Source organism: Oryctolagus cuniculus, chromosome X, assembly GCF_051225735.1.
Source record: "Oryctolagus cuniculus isolate XC-2025 breed Fujian yellow rabbit chromosome X, ASM5122573v1, whole genome shotgun sequence".
Classification (NCBI taxonomy): domain Eukaryota; kingdom Metazoa; phylum Chordata; class Mammalia; order Lagomorpha; family Leporidae; genus Oryctolagus; species Oryctolagus cuniculus.
This window is the reverse complement of record NC_142888.1, coordinates 50,729,122-50,753,399: the sequence shown is the minus strand read 5'-3', so window position 1 is coordinate 50,753,399 and position 24,278 is coordinate 50,729,122. Positions and strand designations below refer to the sequence as shown.

Genomic DNA, 24,278 nt, shown 5'->3' with positions numbered 1-24,278 from the left:
ACCCCTCCCATAGCTCAATGAAGGCATGCCAAGCCCTCCAGCTCAATTTCTTCTTTCAAAGTTTTCCTGTCATATATCCATGTAGTGCCAAGAGCACCGATTCTCGACAATCATGTCAGCCATAGTATGCATTCATCCCACCTCTTCTCCATGGCTGCCTAGATGGCTGATTAATACTTTAACCACAAGGTCATAAGGGATTAACCCTTAGAGCCTACTGCTCATTTCCCAAGATAACTTCACCTCCCCACCCCTTCCCCTCCAAAAATAGCACAAAAAATTAAAAGGCTTAAAATGTGTTTTAATAAGTTGATGCTGCATTTCTGCTCCATTTCTCAGAAAAACTCCAAATTTAAGATATCAGGGACAAATCAAACATGACACATCAATAGAAAATGCACAGCATAACTACCTAAGATAGGCAATGCTAAGAGCTACTGTCAGACCTTCAGCATACAGCAACCCTGTTTCCAAGATTGTACTAAGCCTATCACGAAAAGCTGTGAACAGCAACATCAGACACAAAAGGGCCATTCTTGGGTTGTCCTTACCCAAGAGAAAGATGGAGGCAAGTTAACACAAAATTTTTTAAAGATATACTAAAATGAAAATCTCTAAGAGAAAATGTCTTCCTTAGGACATGACAGGGTAATATATGGGATAGAACAGAACCGTATGTAAGCTGTCTGTGACCTCTGTGGACATTTGCCTGAATTCTCACCTGGGAGTGGAACAATGGGGCTAAGGTCATTGGGGGATGTTTGGTTTTGGTGGTATATGTGGCAGTGTCTCTGGGGCTGGGGGAAGGGGAGAGTGGTGTGGAGATGAGAAAGCAAATAAAACAGAATGGACAAAAACCGGAATGATCAAGATTAACGGGGTTCTAACTGGATCCATTTTGCCACAGTTCCCCCAGGCCCTCAACAATTAAACATTTGAGACTTCAGGAATGCACCACACAAAATCAAACAAAATACCACACAAAATTCATTTGTTAAATATCACCCCTCCCTTGCCCTCTGCCTCCAGCATACTCCCTCAAGTAGTACAGGCAGGAAAGACCTAACTATTGGGAGGAATCCCTAACACTTTTCCAGGGTAGAATTCTGGCTAGTCCAAAAAGGGTCCTTTTTCTTAAAGGGTTTTGAGAAACTAGACACTGCAACTTTATTAGTATCGGCGACGTTTGTTTGGAGCAAATTCAGCTCCAGGAGCTGCACGGTTGAATGCAGGAGGAGTTCCACCAATTGCCCCAATTCCTTCCATTGTAGCAGCTTGGCCAAAACGTTCAGTCGTTGGTGGGGTCTTAGGAGGAAAAAAAAAAAAGAGAAACGTTGTAAGAGAAGCCTTTGTCCTAAATTTCCCACTCCTTTGTAGCCCCTCCCCTGAAGGCCATTTCTATTCAACTACTCAAGGCTCCTGATGTAGGAGGTGGATGACCAAATCTGTTTTGAACTCTAGCAGATAATCCCCCAAGAGGAGGATGCCTGAATTAGGAACTCATACCCACTCACTCTACCTTCAATTTTTTTAATCCAAATTCCTCACTATTGACTAAGCAGTATCACATACAAAATTCCACTATTGATTAAGTTCTTGTCACATCCTTTTTCCTGATCTAGGTATCTGGACAACTGTCACTCTTCTGCAAAATCAGGGCTATTCAGTTTCGGCACTATCCGTTTTAACAGAACCAAAACAACCTCAGGACTGTACAAACATGAAATGTAAACTCTTTATAGATTTAAATATACTTTATGTGATAATGCATAGCCTTCACTGAGTTCCCTCCAATAAACAACTGTTTGCCCAGTATAGCAAGCAACTCAATAGTCAGACTGGCCAGAGGCATTGGCTTAACACCTATAGTTTGAGATTGAGTTTGCTTGAGATTAAAAATAAAAAGCTTAGTGACATTTAGCGGATACCAGTAGTGCAAGATCAAGGTAGACCCAGGATTTACGAAGCCAAAAAGCCCTTCCTCTTCTTGCTATCATTTATAATTACTGCACTGTAAGACCCTTCAATTTATTACCAATCCCAAGGTTCCATCCGGCATCATAGTGGCAGGTCCTGGAGGTGCTGGGGTACCAGCTGGCACAGGAGCGGGGGGCATGGCACCTCTGTTGTTTATGCCCATAGCACCTAGCAGAGTAGAGTAGTGTGATCAGTACAGAGGATAGACTGTTAGTCTCTCTCTTTTGAAATACATTCACCTGAGAGGCAGAACAGACACATCTGCTGGTTCATTTTCCAAATGCCTGCAATGGCCAGAAATGGACCAGGCTATATCCACAAGTCAAAAACTCAATCCAGGTCTCCCACATCAGGTGAGCAGGAACCCAACTACTTGAGCCATCATCACTTGCTGTCTCCCAGCAGGAAGCTGGAATTGGGAGCTAAAAGGGAACTGAACCCAGGCACTCCAATATAGAATGTGGGTATCCCCACTGGCACCTGAACAGCCAGGCCAAAGGCCTACCCATTATAGTCTATTTCTATGCCAAAATAAACAGGTCAACAAGACCTCTAGGGTGAGATATGTCACCCCCCCCCCCACACACACTTTTGGAAATGTCAGCCCCTTAAATTTGGACTTGGTAATGACTCCACATAGTTTACCATAGGCAAGATAAAAAGAGATATATATAAGAATCACTAACTTCTGAAGTCCTTACCTCCCATAGCCATCTGGCCCATCCGTATCTCCTGTTCTCTCTGAAAAACAAAAAACACTCAGAACAGTCCAAGACAGAGGGCATTCATTCTACCACAATCCACTAAGGAAAGCAGATAGAGTGATAATATATCCCCAAAGCACCAAGAACAAGATGAGGAACACCAGTGGTTCCCTGCTAATTTTAACGTGAGTTCAGAGTCATGAAACTACAAAAAAGTCAGAAACTCCTATTAGGAATTAAAAGAGATAAAAGGGAGAGATTTCTCCTAGGGCTCCAATTTGTGTAACTATGAGGATAGCAGAAGACTAACTGGGGCTGCTACAGGACTCAACAGATCTCATCCTACAGTCACTGAGACTAAACAGCATATAGCAGTCCCAGGTTTTCATCCTAAATTGCCTGTGGGCCAAGAACTCCCCTTCAAACCTTACCTCACTTTCCTACGAATTTTTTTCTAAAAGGATTTTCACAGCATAGAAAAATTGATCATAACCTGGTATCCTAGCAGACAAGTGGGTTTGTCATATCACGACTGGCTCGGGACATCATGAGCACATAGGAGATATACCGCATCAGGGAAGGTTCCCTTGAATCCTTCCTGCTGTCGCCGCATCATTTCTTCCTGCTGCCGTCGCATCTCTTCCTCACGGCGTCTGCGCTCCTCTTCCTGCCTACAGGAGTCACCAAGGTATTTCAGACAAAGGTATTCCAGAACTTGAGGTTATCTAACAGGGTAACATGTCAAGATTGGTCTCTTAAAACTATGGATAGCTCACCAGGAACTAAAGTAAACTCCCAAGAGCCCCATGAGACCAGTACTCAGATGCTTTTTCTTTAGAGCAGCCCTAGGTATTCCTAGAACCAAACAGGCAGCTAAAACATCTCCTAACCAACATGAGAGAACCTGAGAAGCAGCCAAAAAACACTGCCAACATATTTACAAACACATGAGATCTCATGATGGTTGGAAACAAGGAAACATTAACTTTTTGAGTTGTAGAGAAAAAGGGTTTGAGAAAAGGAGTTACCTGAGCTCCAGTTGCTTCCGTTTTTGCACTTCTTGGTTGTGCAACTCTTCCATTCTCCGAAGTTCTTCTTGGCGCCTCATCAAATCTATGAAAACATAGAAACAGACTGATTCAAAGTATTCTTCATGTGTATCTATAGACCCACTAATTTTCCATAAAGATCCAGAAAGCAAAGAGGATATAATCCCCGAGTGGCCATCCGAAGTGTCCAGATTCCAAAAATGAAGTCAAACCTATCATTTCCTTCTCCACAGAATCCAGTATTCTCTGCCACACTTCCAAGCCCATTTGCCTACCAAGATCAACAAAATATTTCAGAAAATAAAAGCAGAGGTTTAGGTCTTTATCTACTGATAAAAAGAAAAGTCCTTTACAAAGTTATTTTGTCCTTCTGGCTTTAAAATTTAAAGGCCTGTACTCACCCTGCCTCATCAGCATGACCTGGTGCTCATGGCGAGCAGCCTCCATCTCCATCTCCAACTTCTCGCGAGCCTCCTTGATGTTACGGTCTACTTGGTCTTGCTGCTGCTTCTCCATCTCAATGAGTGCCTTCCAGCGCATGGCATATTCATACTCAAAAGAGCCAGGCTGTGCAAATCTGGGTGGCTGCTCTCTCTCTCTAAAGATAAAATTCCTAGGTTACTAACTTTGTCCAAGATTCTCCCAATTAAACATCACAATTCATTCTGCAGGCCAAGGTAATGGCTGCTAGTGAATAAATATAGCAAAGACCTGCCTGTTTTACAAAACCCTTTACAAGCTTTCTTTAAAAAAATTTTTATTTATTTGAAAGAGTTACACAGAGAGAGGACAGGAGAGGAGAGGAGAGGTCTTCCATCTGCGGGTTCACTCCCCAGTTGGCTGCAACGTCTAGAGCTGCATCGATTTGATGCCAGGAGCTTTCACCAAGTCTCCCACGTGGGTGCAGGGGCCCAAGGACTTAGGCCATCTTCTACTCCTTTCCTGGACCACAGCAGAGAGCTGGATCAGAAATGGCGCAGTGGGATGCCGGCCCCTACAAGCTTTCTTAATAGACTAACACCAGAGCCAGTGTGGCACAGCAGGTTAACTGCTACTTGAAACACCAGCATCATATCGGAATGCTGGTTGGAGTCCCAGCTGCTTTGCTTCCTATCCAGCTTCCTGACAATGTGCCCAGGAAGGCAGGGGATGATGTGGCAGACCCGGAATGAGTTCCTGGCTCCTGGCTTCAGCCTGGCCCAGGCCTGGCTTTTGTGGCCATTTGGGGAGTGAATCAGTGGATGACAAGGTATCACACTGTCAAATCTCTTAAAAAAAAAGGCAAAAACACCTAATGGGGATTCTTATCAGGATCACATACTTGTGAAATTGCTGGTTCTTAATAACCAGCTTCTCTGGAAGTCCCTCTTCATCATCTAACTGGTCCATGGGTTCCACAGTCACAGGCCGAGGAAATCTGGGAGAAAAAGTAGGATCAGTGTTGATGAAGTCATACCCTGCTAGGCACCCTCTCTGTATCTGCTGCTGGCACAATGAATTAGGGGTCAGGACTGCACAAACACTTCTAAAGGAGTTTTTACACCTAATCCCAAGTAAGCAAATCCTTCCAATAGTATTATGGAGAACTTGGGGTCCACAGGATGGAATGGGGCTTTATATCTCTGAATATAGTCTCAAATAGATATTCAAAGTAGGAAGGTGCTGTAGTTAAGTATAGCCTGATATCTACAGAACTTCAGGAAATGACCAGGGGTGATCACTTAGACGTATTACATGTGCAAAACAACTTTTCAGTTTTAAAATGTCAAAGTAAGAGGCAACAACACTGACAACTTACTGAAATGCTAAAAAGATATCTTCCTTAACCCTCATACCATTTCCATTAATTTAAGATCATACCAAAAACCCTAATAGAAAGCTTAATTACTATCAATTAAATGAATACAGGAACAAAGTTACTACATAGAGGCTAACTTTCCAGACCACAGAAGAAATTAGCAACCCAAGATCTCCTTCTGAAAACCATCCCTCAACTTACGTAGTTAGCAGGAAGGAGCCTTCACTGCATCTGTCCAGAGCTTTCCGAGCAGCTGGCTTCCCTGAGAACTCAACAATGCCTTTTCCTGAGGGCCTTCCTCGATCATCCACAATGACCACGGCCCTCTCCACCTGGCCAAAAACAGAAAAGGCTTCTTCCAGCAGCTCATTAGACACATACTGAGGAAGGTTTCGGACTGTAAGGGATGCACTATGGCATGCAAAGCGCACACGCAGCTGCTTTCCACGTAATGGCATATTGTCCAGCTCCACTTTGGCAATCTCCGCTAAGGTTCTTGTTTCCTAGGAAGCAGAGAAAAATTAAAATGACTCAATTTGACAAAAACCACCATCAACAGTGTAAAGTAGTATAGCTCAATAACAAATGTCTCTCCTCACCCCCAAAACCTTGGCAACAACTACATAAAGAAACATGGACATAACTGGAAAAACTACACTGTGTTTCAGGTTACCTTCTGGTTACACTAAACTGCTCTGATGGCCCTGCAATGAATTGGATACAATTATAAATTCTAGAAGTCAACACCATTTACATGGTCACCGATTTCATAGGTTGTCCTCCCATGTGTTAACATATCCAGAATATAATGACTACCCTAAAACCTACCTTTGCAGGGTCAGTGTTGTGGTATAATGGGTTAAGCTTCTGCCTGCAAGGCCAGCATCCCATATAGGAGCTGGTTTGAATCCCAGCTGTTCCATTTCCAATCCAACTCCTTGCTAATAAGCTTAGGAGGGAGTGGAAAATGGCACATATGCTTGGGCCCCTGCCACCTATGTGGGAGACCTGGATGGGAGTGCCCAGCCCAGGTTCTTACAGCCATTTGGGGAGTAAACCAACAGATAGAAGATCTCTCTCCCTGTTTCTGTAATTAGCCTTTTATATAAATAAATCTTAAAAAAAAAAAACCTACCCTAGAATATTTCAATCTTCACTAGCTATACACCAGAATCAAGTATGCCCTTTGAGAGGTCTCTTTTATTTTCTTATTTGAGAGGCAGACAGAGTTCACATCTCCTGGTTCACTCCCCAAACACCTGCAGATGCTAGGAACTCAATTCAATTCTTCCATGTGGGTGGCAAAGACCCAACTAACTGAGCCATCACTGCTTCCTCCCAAAGAGGAAAAGTGGAGCCAGGACTTGAACCCAAATGCTCCAAGATGCAGGTGTCCCAAACAGCATCTTAACAACTAGGCTAAACACTCAACCCCCTAAGAGGTTTCTTTAAAACTGCAGACCTTGATAGGATCCCCTTCACGTTACTAAAGAGGAATCTGCTACCAAAGATCTCCAGAAAAAAATGACTTGCCTACACATATAGTCCAAATTGGTGCAAGTTAGAATGAACACTAGTTCTGACCACCCTTATCCACTGATTTTGCTTATCACACTATGTTCATTTATGGGGATAGATAATGCATAGAAATGTTTTCCCTCATACTTTTCCTAAATCAAACAGATTTAATAACGTCTATACTTTAAAAACAATTAGATGGTAAATTTTATGACTGTTATAACAATCAAACATTTTTGTGGGGGCTGGAGTTGTGGCATGGCTTGGGTTAGACTATCACTTGGGATACCCACACCCCATATCAGAGTGTCTGGGATTGAGTCTAGTCTCTGTTGCCAATCCAGCTTCTTGCTAATGTACCTGGGAGGAAGCAGATAATCATCCAAGTACTTAGGTGTTGCTACCCACATGAGACCAGGTAGGAGTTCCTGATTCTTAGCTTTAAAAAAAAATTTAGGGGCCGGCGCTGTGGCATAGCAGGTAAAGCTGTTGCCTGCAGTGCTGGCAACCCACATGGGTACCGGTTCAAGTCATGGATGCTCCACTTCCAATCTAGCTCTCTGCTGTTGCCTGGGGAAGCAGTAGAGGATGACCCCAAGCCCTTGGGCCCCTGCATCCACATCGGAGACCTGGAGGAATCTCCTGGCTCGTGGCTTCAGATCGGCACAGTTCCAGCCACTGCGGCCAACTGGGGAGTGAACCAGTGGATGGAAGACCTTTCTCTCTGCCTTTCCTTCTCTCTCTGTGTAACTCTTTCAAATAAATAAAAATAAATCTTTAAAAAATTTTAAAGATACAAATAGAATTATATTCTCATATATTGAAGATTGTGTAAAGGCTTTGGAAATTAATCACATAAGCTTTGGTCATTGTTAACATACGAATTTCCACTTTTTCTGAAACAAAGAAACCAACACAATAAAATATGTATGAGTAAACAGAAGAAGGGCACAGATAAAAATTAACCATGAGTTGTTAATTGCTGAAGCTGGGCAATGCATATATGTGCAAGTTAATTTATACTATTGTTTACATCTGTTTGAAATTTCCAAATTAAAAGAGTTCCAAAGGATATATTTAGTCCTAGGCAAAAAAAAAAAAAAAAAAAAAAAAAAAAAACAAAACAACAACAACAACAACACACACACACACCACAAAAACCAAAAAAACACAAACCATTTTCCTTAAAATTTAAAAATCAACTATAATGAAAAATAAAACTATTTTGTCCTGTTTCACCAACTGCAAGCTATTAACAGACTATATGAGAATTATTCCCATTGTCTATTTTTCCATATCCATCATTCCCCAGCTTCCCACCTCTTAGAGCACATGCCCTTTCCAAGGCCCACAGCTGCTCACCAAGCGGATAAAGCCAAAGCCTTTATCCTTATGAATGAAGACTTCGCCTGCCTTCCCATATTTCTCAAATAGTTTCCTCATTTCCTCCTCGGTGATGTCAGGAGGAAGATTTCCCACAAAGAGACGGCTACGCTGGGTGAAGGTCTTCTCTCCTGGTTTCCTAAAATTCTTCAGGTCAATGGTCAAGCCTTCATCTAAGAGAAGACATAGTAACTCAAAGATTAGGGAAAGAATTACAGTCCCATCCTCAAAGAGCTAGAACTGCTACTAGATTCGGAAACATAATTGCTGTAGAGAAGGCAAATACCATTTCCCAATGCAACCTATCCACTAATCACTTAATCAGTAAATTGCTCCTTAAAATGTGAAATCTGTACACAGAGATCTGGTGGACTTGACTCTACTGTGGGCCAGGAGCCAAGATGGAATAAGCCCAAGAGAGGCAAGCAACACAGAAGCTAGTGGCCAAAGAGAAAACTAAGCAACTCAAGGAGACCTCTGTCACAAGGGATCAGATTTTAAAATTTAAAAACATCTCCCCATTTTCCTAATCTCTCACCAATTTTCATTACCCTTATGTTCCCATTCTTTCAGTCTCAAGGCAATAGAACAAAAACAAGTTAGGAAACAGTATCCTAGTAGGAACTGTGAGAGACAGTTGAAATTGGTCCTAGTTTTAGTTAAGAGGCACAATAGCATTCAAAATTTATTGAATGGGAACACATATTTAAAGACCTTTTTTGCTCTGATTAAAATGTGGTGACAGACCTCAGACTGAATGCATACTATTCAGTACCAGATTTCTCCACTAAGCCTTAAAAGTCTTATTCTACAGTCTCTCTAACTACCAGCCACTTGATAATTACCTCTACAAAGCAAGTTGAAGTAAAACATGTAGACATCTGGCTAGTACATAGACTATGCCAATACAGCACAGTAACCTGTATTCAACTGTAGTCATATATGTCTGTTCCCTGGTATCAGGGTATCAGCTTTTTCCCATCATAAGTAAATAGGGAAAAGAACAAAGGTGCGCAATAAAGGCATATTCCTTTATAATCCCAAGAGACTAATTTAAAAACCAAGAAACCATTCCCAAGAGGGAAACTATTTTCTACACTATCACCTAGCATCTACTCACTCTGGCTGCTGGCCTGTTGCCCATTAGCAGGTATTGGTGGTGGTGGTGGCTGCTGCTGCTGCTGCTGGTGGTGCTGCTGGTGATGATGCTGATGATGCTTCCTTGGAGTATGGTTTTGCTTCTCCAAGTTAAAAGTTTTATTGCTCTGCATTTTTGTACTTAAAAGAAAATAAAAAATAATACCGTCAAATACATTCAGTGCTAAGAATGCAAGAAAAAAAAAAAAACTAACCACATTCTTGATGACCTATATGTCATTAATCACCTTTGATAGCCTAGCTTTTGCCAGATCCCAACGGCTGGTTACTCTTGAACAACCATGGCTAAAGAATACAATTCAAAAATCTAAAAAGCAGGTACCAGTAGTTACATCATATACAGAAATTAGACAAGTGCTAGATAACAGCTTATACTAGAATGCCTTAAGAAACCTTTCAAGTCAAGCTAGCGCCGCAGCTCACTAGGCTAATCCTCCACCTTGCGGTGCCGGCACACGGGGTTCTAGTCCCGGTCGGGGAGCCGGATTCTGTCCCGGTTGCCCCTCTTCCAGGCCAGCTCTCTGCTGTGGCCCGGGAGTGCAGTGGAGGATGGCCCAAGTGCTTGGGCTCTGCACCCCATGCGAGACCAGGAGAAGCACCTGGCTCCTGCCTTTGGATCAGTGCGGTGCGCCGGCTGCGGCAGCCATTGGAGGGTGGACCAAAAGCAGAGGGAAGACCTTTCTGTCTCTCTCACTGTCCACTCTGCCTGTCAAAAAAAAAAAGACCTTTCAATTCAATACTATATATACATGGAAAGTTTTTTTTTTTTAGCATGCCAGCAGTCCTAGCCCACAGTAGATACTGTGGAGTGACCGTGGGAAAATATGGGCTATATGGTTAGACATACTTAGGTTGAATCACGGCCCTAGTATTCACTAGCTATGTACTGCTTAAATTATTCCTGTGCTTATGTCCTTAGCTGTAAAAAAAAAAAAGGGGGGGGGGCTGATAAAATAACCAAGGTAGGTATGAGAACTTATAAATATGTGAAAGCACTAGCTCAACTACTGGCACACAGTTACTGAATATTAACCACAATGGAAAGAGAAGTGACTATCAAATCAATAAAAGCAATAAATGTAAAAAGATGTATAATCATAAAATGTTTAAATCTGTCATTTAAAAATCTGTATAAGTTTAAGAAAACAAAGTGAAAACTCCTGGCACAATCCAGACTGAATTTAAAATTTGACAATGTTTAAACAAAACAAAAAAGTTGGCAATTTTAAAACGAAAACTAATTGATCAAGTTAACAAACTGAGACCTACCTTCCCCATCCAATGATTTCTTCAGTAAATGAATTAAAATGATAAAGACAATGCTCAATGTTTACCCTAAAAGACTAGACCCTCTTGAATGAATTTAGCTGAAATATGCAGAAAATCTTTTCATAAATACTTTATCATTAACATTATATGATGCCTTTAAGATAGAGAAAATCAGATTTCTCAGATGAAGAAAACATGACAAAGACTTGACAACTGATGATTTTGGATGATGGGCACTTGAGTATCTTTATGCATATAAAACCTTTCAGAATACATTTTATATCATATCCAACTCAAACTGAAAACATCAATGCAAAATTATCAAATTCTATATCCAAAAATGCTTTCATAAGACACTAGGTGGGGGCAAACATTGTCACACAGGTTAAGCCACCACTTGCAACATCTGTGCCTGCATCCCTTACCAAAGTGCAGGTTCAAGTCCCAGCTGCTCTGCTTCCTATTCAGCAACCTGCTATCTAACCAGAGAACGCAGTAGACTATGGCCCATGCCACCCTTGTGAGACCCAGGTGGAGTTCCAGGCTCCTGAGTTCAGCCTGGCCCAGTCCTGGCCATCATAGCCATTTGGGGAGTGAGCCAGTGGATGGAAGATCTCTTTCTCTCTTAAAATACTATGGCCATGAAAATATTCGCTAATGGCCTTTATGGTAACAAAACAACAAAAATGATGTAAACATCTAAATACAATAGAATATTATATCAAAGCATTAAAAATTATTAAGATCACGTAAACATGAAAAATATGCTTGGTGCTCTTAAAAGGGAAAGGTTTTATTTTAAATATGAATGTATACAAGGAATAGAAGATAGACAAAAACACACTGTCTTTTTTTTTTATTATTATTTGACAGGTAGAGTCATAGACAGTGAGAGAGAGACAGAGAGAAAGAAAGGTCTTCCTTCTGTTGGTTCACTCCCCAAATGGCCACTACGGCCGGCGTTACGCCAATCCAAAGCCAGGAGCCAGGTGCTTTCTCCTGGTCTCCCATGCAGGTGCAGGGCCCAAGCACTTGGGCCTTCCTCCACTGCCTTCCTGGGCCACAGCAGAGAACTGGACTGGAAGAGGAGCAACCGGGACTAGAACCCGGGGCCCATATGGGATGCTGGCACCGCAGGTGGAGGATTAACCAAGTGGGCCATGGTGCCAGCCCCAACACACTGTCTTGACTGCAGGTTATTGATAATCTCTCACACTACAAATTCATTCAACAAACACCTACTATTTTAGACATCATTCTAGGTGCTTGGGCAGATCAGTTAACACAGTAGATTCTTGCCTTCAGAGTTTACCTTCTAGTAAAAGATAACGTATACATAATTATATAGTAGTAAATAAGTGTAATGGGGAAATAAAGAAAAATGGGGTGGAGCAATTAAATGGACGGGGAGCAGGAGGCAGCAGACCACAATATTAAATAAAGCTTTATGATAAACCTCACGGAAAAGTTTACAATTAAGCCAAAACTTGAATTTTCTCATTCATATAATCAATCTTATATTTCTCATTAAAGTTACAAAACATAAGAAATCACAATAAAGTACTTATGACAAGTATATATTTAATATAGAAAACTCAGAACCAAAATAAACACCCATACAGCAATCAATAAAAGTTACTCATACTGGTATACCTAATCACAACATATTTGTATTTATTGAAAATGGAATATTACCAAAATTAACTTGTAACCCTTTTCTTCTTTACAATATTATCATGAACTGCTTTCATGTCATTAAATCTTTTATATTAACAGTTAATGGTTACAGCACTCAGCTGTCAACCAAGCCCATATTATGTTGAAACACTTGGGTTGTTTTCTAATTTTTCACCATTATAATCCAAGCTCAAAGTTAAATCTTTGGGTATTCACAATTCCAATTTTTCCTTATTTACCTTCCAAGATATACATGATCATTTCAGTAAGTGAAAGCGTAATGCACCATTGTATGTTCAGCTTTTCCTCATTTCTGTAGTGTCAATATAATTTTTAATGACTACATAAAGTCCATCTGGATGTACACTAATTTACTAAACTACTCTCCATTAAACACTTAGGTTGTTTTCAGCTTTTTCCTATAATGCTACAGTAAATGTCTTCTTGCTTTTTGCCTTCTTTTATTTCCTTAGGACAAATCCTCAAAATAGAATCCATCTTTGTAACTCTTGCCACATAGTGCAGCACTGTTTTCTCAAAAAGTCAATTTTAAATACCATAAACAGGTATAGCAGTAAACGGGATACCTTTAAAAAGGAAATCATGGTTTTAAAAATAAGAAATTAAAATATAAAAATCCGAAGTCCGGCCCTGGAACACCTGGCAATAGGGTAACGTGAGCATCAGAATTCTATCTTTTCTCATTTGGGTCTCAGGTACTAAACACCTCTCTTTCTGGTTCCAAAGTGACCAATGGCAAAAACCTGAATTATTTTCACAGCCATTTCTCCCACTAGTTCTTGCCTCAGGTTAGAATCCAAGTGATTTTTTCCCCCCTCTCTAGCCTTTAACTTAGGAGACAGTGGCTCCAGACTCAGTAGCTTAACATTCAGGAATCCACAATATACATTTAATGTTAATAGAAATCTTTATAGTGGTCCATTCAAAATTTCAACATTGAAAACCCTGTTTCAATCATTTTATCACTTCCTAGTAGAAATAATCTACCTCCTAGGGGATGAAAAAATGGTCAATGTTCTAAACCATTTAATATTGCAAGGAAGATTATCTTTTGGTTTTAGAAAATATAGACTGGTAGTTATTAATACCAGATTATTTGTAAACCATTAAAGCCAGGCACTATGCTAAGCCTGCATTATGTCTTAGGGCTTGCAACCCTTACACTGCTAGATAAGGAAACTGATGCCTAGAAAAGAGCTTTACCTATCCAAGGTCACACAACTGATGCAACATGGAGTGGAACCCGGGTCTGCTGAACTCTATCCTCATCACTATGCTAATATTGCATGACTTCAGTTTAAACTTCACTAGTCCCATGACCTAACTTCTGAGCTTCACTTTTCTTACCTGCAGGATGAAAACACTAACGCCCACCCCTCAGGGCTGGCTATTTTCAGGCCTAAATGTGATAATGTACAAAGAAGGTTGCTCTCATTGGAACAAAGCAAGCACTTGTCTCTGAAGGCAACCACATTTCTACAGATGGTAGAAGCTCCAGTTAAGCAAATATCATCAATTACACTTTTTACTCTTCAGGAGTCTAACAAAGATAATTTTTAAAATAACAAAATTGCCTACCTTTGTGTTTTTAAATAACTGTCCTCACAATACTAATCTTTATAATCCTTCCTTTCCACCTCTCCTTTGCCAAGTAGGCATTTACTCAAGACTAATTAATATTATATAAAACAGTGCCCACAAAGTAGCAAGTATTCAAGCAAAATTTCTTATCACCTACATTTAAGGACCAATTTATTTTGGAAACACGTGAAAAATGTAATAAATTCATTGTCCTCTAACTACTGGGTTTTCTCTGAAAAGAAAGCACAAAGATCAGCAGCAAGGATTTCTGTCACTGTCCTCAAGATGAACCGTGACGAAAGACTTTACCAGAAAATTTGCATTGCAGGCTTAGAAGGAATATATCTTTTGGGCATGATGCCATTGAACGAATGTTTAAGTACAGGAGCAAACACTACATTCTACATACTTAAAATCTAAATAAACATTCCCTCGATTTGCAGCAAGAGGGCCAAATTTTAAGTGTAAACTACAAGGGAAATCCAATATAAATTTACCAGACCGAGATGGCCGCCTGAAAGCTGTAAAATGAAACAGACATGGTGAGGTTCTTTCTTTACTCTAGGAATTTCTTAGAACCTTCCATGTAAATAACAAGGAAGTTGGGGGAAAGATACAGGAAAACCCAGACAGTGGCCCCTTAACTAGAGTTGCCTGATTCAGCAAAGACACAACGCAGTGAAATTTGAATTTCAAATACAAATACTATAAGTCATGCATTGTATATTAAAAAAAAAAAGTACTGTCTATGTGAAATTCTAATTCAACTGGGTGCCCTGCATTTTTATCTGGCAACCCAAACCTCTACACCTACCTCAACTTTTGAGGATGGCCAAGTACCTCCCAGTCCTAACCTCCAATTCTCTGTTAAAAATACAAAGAGGGATGTCAGTTTGCGCTAAGAGTTTCCCAAAGTAGAAAACACTTGAAAGACAACCCCTAAATTTTAAGTTCCATTTAGAAAAGTGATGCTTTAAAATTGGCTTGGGGAGCACGACTGCGGGAGGGGGAGGGAGGAAGGGCACCCAAGATGCCGGCTACGAAAGCGCTGGGGTCTAGACTAGCACAGCAACTTCCTAGCTAAGAGTTTCGACAAAGAAACAACGCTCAAGGGGCCCCCGCTTGCCCATTCTGAATTAATGGCCTCGCGGGGCCAAGAGGAGGAGCGCCCGACAAAGCGCCTCCTCCTCCAACCAGGGCTTCAAGGCTCTCGCATAATAGACCCCACACCCTCGGGCCCAGGGCGGTCCGAAGGCTGGCAACTTAACACCGCCGCGATTCGGACTGGAGTCGCACAAAGAAACTGAGGGGGTGAGAAAACTGGCGACCCGTTCAAAGCCCGAAGCGAGTTGGGAGCGCTGGGTCCCCGCGGGTGGGCAAAAACAGGCCGTGAGGCGGCGGGGACAAGGCCTCACGGGGCCTTGAAAGCGCCATCCTCCCGCCAAACCCACCCCCACCCTAGCCTTTTCCTCCGCCAGTCGTTCCCAGAAATCCCCTCCTCCCCCAAACAAGAACGAACTCGTCCTCAAACTCACCCTCTACCGACGGTTCTTTCCTCAGAGTAACGGAGACGCTACACGGCCTCTACCGTCCCGAGAAAAGAGCGCGCGACCGCCGGAAACGAGACGACGGAGCTCGGTGCCTCCCAAGGAGTATGAAGTGGCGTTCCCCATTGGCTATCTGAATTGCCAATCAAGGTTTATCTCCAGAGGCGGACTCGTTTTTCCGCCATTTCTTAGATTCTATTGGCTGCCGAATGCCAAAGACTTGATTCGTGTGAACGACAGATGGGGACAAAGAGCGAGGCTTTGTACTTAATGCGCACGCGCGAACGGCCGTGCGCGAGACGGAAAAGGAAGGGGGGAGGGGAAAGAGGGTGTGGGGGGGTGGTCGGAAGCAGAGACATAAACGGACTACCCGAAAGACTGAAAGACCAAGGGGTGGGGGGTGGGAAAGGAGGGGAGAAAAAGGGAGAGAGAGGAAAGTGCAAAGAGAGGAGAAAAGGGGAGAAAATACACGCGTAGGCGTGCGCTGAGAATTCCTCACTGCGCCTGTGCAAGAAGCAAGAGTTAACAATGTCATTGTATTCGGTGTAGTAGTCTAGCGTTTTCCTAATGAAAAAATACCCCGCCATGTTTCCTTTTGCACACTTCCTCGTAATGCTTTGATCCCGACGCCTCGTACTTAATCAGGTTTCTAGTTGCTTCTCCTGCAGTCAGAACTACTCTGAAGGTGCAACTGAAATAAGCATCTCTATGGTCATGGTTATAGAAAGGGGAGGGAAAGGAGGCCTGACACCTTACTCTCTGGCTGATGGCACAGAACTGTAACCAGCACACTCATTTCCATAGTAACCAGGAAACCTAGCAGTCCAAACACCACGATTGTTCCTGTGATTTACAGAGAGATTCAACAGGTGGCTTCATTGCCATGGATATAGTGTAGGCCTCCAGATCAGACTGATTCCACTGGAGTCCTATCAGATAATCACCTTCATTGTTTAAGTAATGCCCAACTGCTGTGCTTAACCAAGGATTGCAAGGTTCAACTGATAGGTGTTTGTAGTTAATTCCCACTAGTTAACTAATTCACACTCAGAATTCCAGTATATCCCAAATGGCACTATCTTATTTGGGGACACATTTATCTAGACTTGCACTGTCCAAAAGAAATTTATGCAATGATGGAAAAGGTTCTATCTCTGCTCTGTTCAATATAGTAGCTACTAGCCACTTGTTTGTGGCTAATGTGACTGAAAAACTGAATTTTTAAATGCTAATTCATGTTAATTAGCTTAAATTTAAATAGTCATATATGGCTAGATGCTAACATATTGGACATATCTAGACCAATGGTTCCCAAACTTTTTGAAAAAAAAAAATAACACCTATGCTATGAAAAAAGAAAACTAATACTTGCTCATGGGGGGGAACAATACCCAACACTATATAGTCTCCCCCTCCACTCATCACACCCAGAGGTAGCGAATATGACCACTCTCTCGCATTTCTATCTTCTATGTACGTATCTGTCCTAATCAAGCAGCAGCGACTTGGAGCAGGTCTTGTGGCACACAGTGCCTTATCAGAGTACCCAGGATCCAGTCTGTTTTAGGCAGTTTGTCATGGCTGAAAAGAAGTCAGGGAGGGAGGCCGGTGCTGTAGCATAGTGGGTAAAGCTGCTGCCTGCAGTGCTGCCATCCCATATGGGTGCCAGTTCGAGTACTGGCTACTCCACATCTAGCTCTGCTATAGCCTGGGAAAAGAGTGGAAGGTGGCCCAAGTACTTGGGCCCCTGCAGGTGGGGAGGTTGAGTGAAAGGCAGTTAGGCTTACAGAGATAGTCATGGGTCAAATAGGACCTGTGCCATGCTTAAAAGTTTATGTTTTAGGGGTCAGTGTTGTGGTCGTGGCATAGCAGGTAAAGCTGCTGCCTGCGATGCCGACATCCCATGTGGGTGCTGGTTTGTATCCCAGCTGCTCCACTTCCAATCCAGCTCCCTGCTAATGGCCTAGGAAAAACAATATAAGGTGGCCAAGTGTAATAGGTCCCTGCCACCCACATGGCAGACCTGAATGCAGCTCCTGGCTTTGGCCTGGCTCAGCGCTGGCTGATATGGCCATATGGGAAGTGAACCAGTAGATGGAAGAGCTGGGTCTCTCCCTCCCTCTTTCTCTCTCTCTGTCCCTATAACTCTGATTTTCAAATATATAATTTTAAAAAAATTTAAAATCTTTTAAAAAAGAAATGTATGCTTTAATCTGTAGGTGATGAGGGCCCATTGATTTTTTAAATAACTTTCATGGATTTTTTTAAAAAATATTTTTAAATTTATTTAGCTGAGAGGTAGAGTTATAGACAGTAACAGGGAGATACAGAAAAAGGTCTTCCATCTGTTGGTTCACTCCCCAAATGGCCACAATGGCTGGAGCTGGGCCCATCTGAAGCTGGGAGCCAGGAGCCTCTTCTGGGTCTCCCACGTGGGTGCAGGGGTCCAAGAGCTTGGGTCATCTTCTACTAGTTTCCCAGGCCATAGCAGAGAGCTGGATCGGAAGAGGAGCAGCCAGGACTCCAAATGGTGCCCATATGGGATGCTAGCATCGCAGGCAGAGAGGATTACCCTACTGTGCCACAGCGCTGGTAAAAAATATAACTTTCATGGCTTTTTCTACTTACAAAGTAGTACATGCTTTTTCAGGGGAAAAGTTGGAAAAAACACAAAGGTATAAAAATCATCGTAAAAGTATAAAAATCATGTGCAGCATGTTAATCTGTGGCTTGCAATGCTAGCATGGCATATCAGAATGCCAGTTCAAGTCCTGGCCACTCAACTTCTGATCCAGCTTCCCAAAAATGTGCCTGGGAAGACAGCAGATGATGGCTGAAGTGCTTGAGCCCCTACCACCCATGTGGGGAACAAGGAGGGAGTTCCTGGTTTCTGGCTTCAACTTGGCCCAGCCCTGGCTGCTGAGGACATCTGGGGAGTAAACAAGTAGATGGAAGATCTCTCTTTCTCTCTGCCTGTCCCTGTCTTTCTGTCACTCTACCTTTCAAATAAATAAAAATTTTTAAAAATCATCATGGGGTGGGCCAAGTGACACAGCAGCTAAGCTGCTACTTGGGACACCCCACATCCCATATCCGAGTACCTAACTTTTAGTCCTCACTCCGCTTTGGATCCAGCTTCCTGCTAATGTACATCCTGGCATGCAGCAGATAATGGGCTCAAGTACTTGGGGCCCTGCCACCCACAAGGGAGACCTGGATGGAGTTTTGGGCTCCTGGCTTTGGCCTGAGCCAGCTCTGGCTCTTGCAGCCATTTAGGGAGTTAATCACCAGATGAAAGATATTCCCTCTCTCCCTCTCTCTCTTCTTTCTCTCTTTCTCTCTCTCCCTTTCAAATAAATAAATTTTGGGCAGGCGCCGCGGCTCGGTAGGCTAATCCTCCGCCTTGCGGCGTCAGCACACCGGGTTCTAGTCCCGGTCGGGGCACCGGATTCTGTCCCGGTTGCCCCTCTTCCAGGCCAGCTCTCTGCTGTGGCCCGGGAGTACAGTGGAGGATGGCCCAAGTGGTTGGGCCCTGCACCCCATGGGAGACCAGGAGAAGCACCTGGCTCCTGCCATCGGATCAGCGCGGTGTGCAGGCTGCAGCGCGCCAGCCGCGGCGGCCATTGGAGGGTGAACCAACGGCAAAAGGAAGCCCTTTCTCTCTGTCTGTCTCTCTCATTGTCCACTCTGCCTGTCAAAAAATAAAAAATAAAATAAAAAAATCCAAAAAATAACAAAAGCTAGCGAGGATGTGTAGAGAAGGAAACTTGTACACTGTTGGTGGGAATATAAATTAGTACAGCCATTATGGAGAACAGTATTGAAGTTCCTCAAAAAACACAAATAGAGGCTGGCATTGTGGCATGGCAGGTTGAGCTGCCACCTGCTATGCTGGTGTCCCATATCAAAGCACAGGTTTGAGTCCTAGATACTCTGCACTTACAATCCAGCCCCCTGCTAATATGCCTGGGAAGGCAGCAGAAGATGGCACAAGTGCTTGGGCCCCTGCACCCATATGGCAGACCCGGATGGAGTTCTGGACTCCTGGTTTTGGCCTAGCCCAGCCCTGGGTGTTGTGGTCATTTGGGGAGTGAGCCAGCAAATGAAAGATCTCCTTCCCTTTGTTTCTCCCTCCCTCTCTCTCTTTGTCATTCTGTCTTTATGAAAAGATATATATTTGAAAGGCAGAGTGACAAACAGTGAGGGAGAAACAGGGAAAGAGATCTTTCACCTGCTGGCTCACTCTCCAAATGGCCATAACAGCCTGGGGCTGGGCCAGGCCGGAGCCAGGAGCCAGGAGCTTCATCCAGGTCTTCCATGTGGGTGCAGAGGCCCAAGTACTTGGGCCATCCTTTACTGCTTTCCCAGGCACATTAGCAGAGAGTTGGATCAGAAGTGGAACACAGCCATTGGCGGCGACTGAAAGTGCTCCAGCTCAGAAAGCGAATTTGTTAGATGAGATAGGCAGAGACTTCAGATCCGGGACAGGCAGGGCCTGTGCTATGCCCCTAATAAGCAGAAAGCAGCTAGAGAAGATATGATGATTCTATGCCCTTCAACAGCCCTTAGGATTAAGGGCTGGAATCTCTCAGAGGGGAGAGTGATGTAGGCAGGCAGATAGGATACATTGATTAGATTTGTAAGCTGGAGACCACACCCTCAACCATGCCCCCTGTGTGATCTCATGCCCCTAACCTGACCCCCCCCATGCCCACCTGCTAATCAGACTACATAACCGACCCCCTTTGGGAGTGAATAAAAGGCCTGGAACATGGTAGGCCCCTCCCTTATTGCCCTTATTGCCCTTGCTTCACTTGTTGCCATTGTTGTCCCACGCCATCCTGGCCAGGCAACTCTGATTTCCTGCCTGCATGCTTGTTCCACGTGGCACCCGGCCTGCTCTGTGCCTGGTATGGACCCAACTTGGTTTCTAGACTTCTCTTTCTCCCCTAAATAAAGCCCTCACTCTCCTGCAAATTTCTCTCATTGAATAAAAATCCTTAAAAACTTAAAAAAAAAAAAAGTGCAGCAGCCGGGACTCGAACAAGGCATCTGGGCGCCCATATGGGATGCTGGCATAGTAATAGTGGCTTAACTTGCTGCACCACAACTCTAGCCCCTACTTATCTTTCTTTTTAAAGATAAGATTAAGATTCTTTATTTTTGCCTGCCTGCCTTTGTTCTTTACTTATTTTACTCTTATCTCTTTCCTTATTAAGTCTCATATTATAGAAATATTATAATTTGAGTTAATCGAGGCTTTTCCCCCTCTCTCCTTTTATTCATTCTTCCATTAATCATTTATTGAATAACTCCCAAGAACTATGCGAGATGTGAGAGATAGGGATGAGTAACACCAGGTTCCTATTGTTGAGGAGCTCACAGTCTAGCATTTTCCTGATATCTTCCTGAATACTTCTTTTTCTTCATCTTCATTCCTGCGTACTTTAGAATTCTACAAAGCAATGAATAAGAATCCAGGTGGTTGCAGAGCTGGTTCTACAGAGTGAACCTCACCCAAATCAGAAGACTGCAAAGTATCTACAGATTAGTGCTTCTTTTAGAGTTAACCATTCAGATGTCTGTTTACTTGGGGTTCTACAAAATCCGTGCTGATATAAGTGGAAAATCCTTTAATTCAGAAAATACTGCACCTCCATTTGTCTAATCAAATGTCTGGTCAAACATATATTTGATAGGTAGCCTTTGTTGTGGAAAAATTAAAGTTTTGACATCCAGCAGTGATTAAAGCATGGTATATCCAGATGATAGAATCATATATAGTCATTACAAGTATGTTCTAGGGCACATTGTATAAGATGATTCCAGATTCAAATTTTATAGAAACAGATATTCATGTAAAAAAATAAAAGGACTGCCAACCCCACGCCCCCACCCCCACTGTTGTTGAGTAGCAAGTTAAACTGCTGTCACCCCAGGGCTTATTCAAGACCTCGTTTTCTGCTTCCAATCCAGCTCCCTGCTGATGTACCTGGGAAGCCGTGGGTGATTGCTCAAGTAATTGAATTCTCGCCATCCATGTGGAACACCCAGATGGAGTTCCCAGTTCCTGGCTTCTCTCTCTCCCTCTCTCTCTCTCTTTCTCTCTTTTCTTGCTCCCTCCTGTTAATCTGCCTTTCAAATAACAAACCAACAAACACTTCTTTAAACAGAAAGGGGGCCAGCGCCGTGGCTCAACAGACTAATCCTCCGCCTTGCGGCGCCAGCACACCGGGTTCTAGTCCCGGTCGGGGTGCTGGATTCTGTCCCGGTTGCCCATCTTCCAGGCCAGCTCTCTTCTGTGGCCAGGGAGTGCAGTGGAGGATGGCCCAAGTGGTTGGGCCCTGCACCCCATGGGAGACCAGGAAAAGCACCTGGCTCCTGCCATTGGATCAGTGCGGTGCGCCGGCCATAGCGTGCCAGCCGCGGCTGCCATTGGAGGGTGAACCAACAGCAAAGGAAGACCTTTCTCTCTGTCTCTGTCTCTCTCTCTCACTGTCCACTCTGCCTGTCCAAAATAAAAAAAAAAAATTAAAAAAAAAAAAAACCAGAAAGGGATGGGATGATATTCACCACAAAGAACACTGAAGGTAGGCATTTGGCCTACTGGTTAACATGCTGGTTGAGATGCAGACATCCCATTATCATAGTGTCTGGGTTTCACTGGGGGTTCTGCTCCCAATTCCAGCCTCCTACTAATGCAGATCCTAGGAGGCAGGAGGTGATGGCACAAATAATTGGGTCCCTGCCACCCATGTGGGAGACTTGGATTGAGTTCTCAGCTCTCAGCTTTGGCTTCTGGTAATTGCAGGCACTTGAGGAACCAGCAGATGGAAGCACTTTCTCTCTATCTCCAAGAAAATTTTTTAAAAAGGGGCAGTGGTTATTTTCTCGTGGCAGAATATAAGTGATTATAAGGTTTCTTTTTTAGACTTTTTGTGATCAACAAAATTTTTAGTGTGAAAATTTGTTTTTGTAATCAGAAAAAAATATGTATTAAAGAATCCTCACAAGCACAGAGACTGAATTTCCTTCAACATGCTTTGTAGTGCTTACAGCACTTTAGGAGTACTTTATAAATGGTGAATAACAAACAGAAGTGAATACTATGACATAAAAGTAATAAGGCTGCAAATAAGTGTTAAATTGTAGGCCACACTCTTCCTCCCAAATATCAGCCCATTTTATGTTAGAGCCTTTCATTTGTGACTGATACATATTAAAATTTATCAACTGTGGGCACTCAGCTTGATAAAAGACCAAAAAAATGATCCACATACCATTTATTTATTTTTAGATTTATTTATTTATTTTAAGTATTTGAAAGGCAGAATTATAGAGAGGAGAAGCAAAGAGAAAGATCTTCCATCTGGGGCCGGCACTGTGGCGCAGCAGGTTAAAGCCCTGGCCTGAAGCGCCGGCATCTGATATGGGTGCTGGTTCTGGTCCCAGCTGCTCCTCTTCCAATCCAGCTCTCTGCTATGGCCTGGGAAGGCACTAGAAGATGGCCCAAGTCCTTGGGCCCCTGCACCTGCGTGGGAGACCTAGAAGAAGCTCCTGGCTCCTGGCTTCGGATCAGCACAGCTCCGGCCATTGCGGCCATCTGGGGAGTGAACCAGTGGATGGAAGACCTCTCTCTGTGTCTCTACCTCTCTCTGTAGCTCTTTCAAGTAAATAAAATAAATCTTTTTTTTTAAAAAAAAAAAAAAAGGATCTTCCATCTGCTGATTCATTCCCCAAATGGCTGCAATGGCCAGGACTGGGCCAGGCCAAAGCCAGGAGCCTGGAACTTCATATGGGTCTCCTGCATGAGTGGTAGAGACCCAAGCACTTGGGTCATCTGCTGCTTTCCCAGATGCATTAGTAGGGAGTTGGATAGGAAGTGGAGCAGTTGGAACTTGAACCAATGCTCATATGGGATGCTGGAGTTGCAGGCAGTGGCTTAACCCACTGCACCACAATACCAGCCCCAACCCACCATTATTTTAAGGATGTGAAGGCTTCAGGTTGGGAAGTCCCAGACCTTGCATGAAACCAGATGTATTTCTCCCTTTTTAATACCATTATGTAACCCTTTATTCATTTAATTAGTTGAGAGACAGAGAAAGAGAAAACTTCCACCCCCTTATTTACCTCTAAATGCTTGTGACAGGCTGGGGCTGGACTGAGGTTGGGAGCTAGGAACTCAATCCAGAAATCCCATGTGGGTGGCAGAAACCCAATTACTTGAGCCCTTGTTGCTGTCCTCCCAGGGTCTGTATCAAACCCAGGTCCTCTGATAAGGCACTCAGGCATCTTAACTGGCATCTTAACTGGCATCTTAACTGTTAGGCTAAATGCCCACCCCCAATATTTTGTCTTTTATAGGGCCAGTATGACTTGAAAAGACCTGGCCTTTTCAGCCAGAAAGATGAGGTTTCCAAATCCTAATTCTGATATTCATAATTTAAGAGGTGGTTCTGAACCTCGGTGTCCACAAACTTAAAATGAAGATAACACTCTTCATAGGGATGCTATTAATAGTAAATCAATGAGAGAAACCGGTGCCGTGGTATAGTGGGTAAAGCCACTGTCTGCAGTACCGCCATCCTATATG

General features: G+C 43.2%; 1 protein-coding gene across 4 annotated transcripts; it reads right to left on the bottom strand.

The window, feature by feature from the left end:
- Positions 1 to 280: 280 nt before the first annotated feature.
- On the bottom strand, positions 281 to 15,757 carry NONO (non-POU domain containing octamer binding). 4 transcript variants are annotated; one of them, XM_070067123.2, is made up of 12 exons: positions 15,671 to 15,757; positions 14,950 to 14,999; positions 9,550 to 9,707; positions 8,409 to 8,602; positions 5,730 to 6,031; positions 5,052 to 5,147; positions 4,132 to 4,328; positions 3,710 to 3,794; positions 3,250 to 3,352; positions 2,679 to 2,718; positions 2,036 to 2,145; positions 281 to 1,305 (listed from the first exon to the last, which is right to left on the bottom strand). In XM_070067123.2, exons 3-12 carry the CDS (start codon positions 9,698 to 9,700, stop codon positions 1,171 to 1,173), a joined length of 1,413 nt encoding a protein of 470 aa, XP_069923224.1. In that variant the 5' UTR covers positions 9,701 to 9,707; positions 14,950 to 14,999; positions 15,671 to 15,757; the 3' UTR covers positions 281 to 1,170. The 4 variants fall into 4 exon arrangements, with proteins under 4 accessions (XP_069923224.1, XP_089180734.1, XP_069923225.1 ...); XM_089324608.1 differs by lacking the exon at positions 8,409 to 8,602; XM_070067124.2 differs by lacking the exon at positions 14,950 to 14,999.
- Between the last annotated feature and the right edge of the window lie 8,521 nt (positions 15,758 to 24,278).

Bases quoted from the DNA above. Each gene is read 5' to 3' on its own strand.
- NONO (XM_070067123.2), bottom strand. From the start codon at position 9,700: ATGCAGAGCAATAAAACTTTTAACTTGGAGAAGCAAAACCATACTCCA. The intron at 3,353-3,709 runs GTAACTCCTTTT...TGACTCCTGTAG, and splicing joins CGGAAGCAACTGGAGCTCAG to GCAGGAAGAGGAGCGCAGAC. The intron at 2,719-3,249 runs GTATATCTCCTA...TTTGTTTTTCAG, and splicing joins AGGGAACCTTCCCTGATGCG to AGAGAACAGGAGATACGGAT.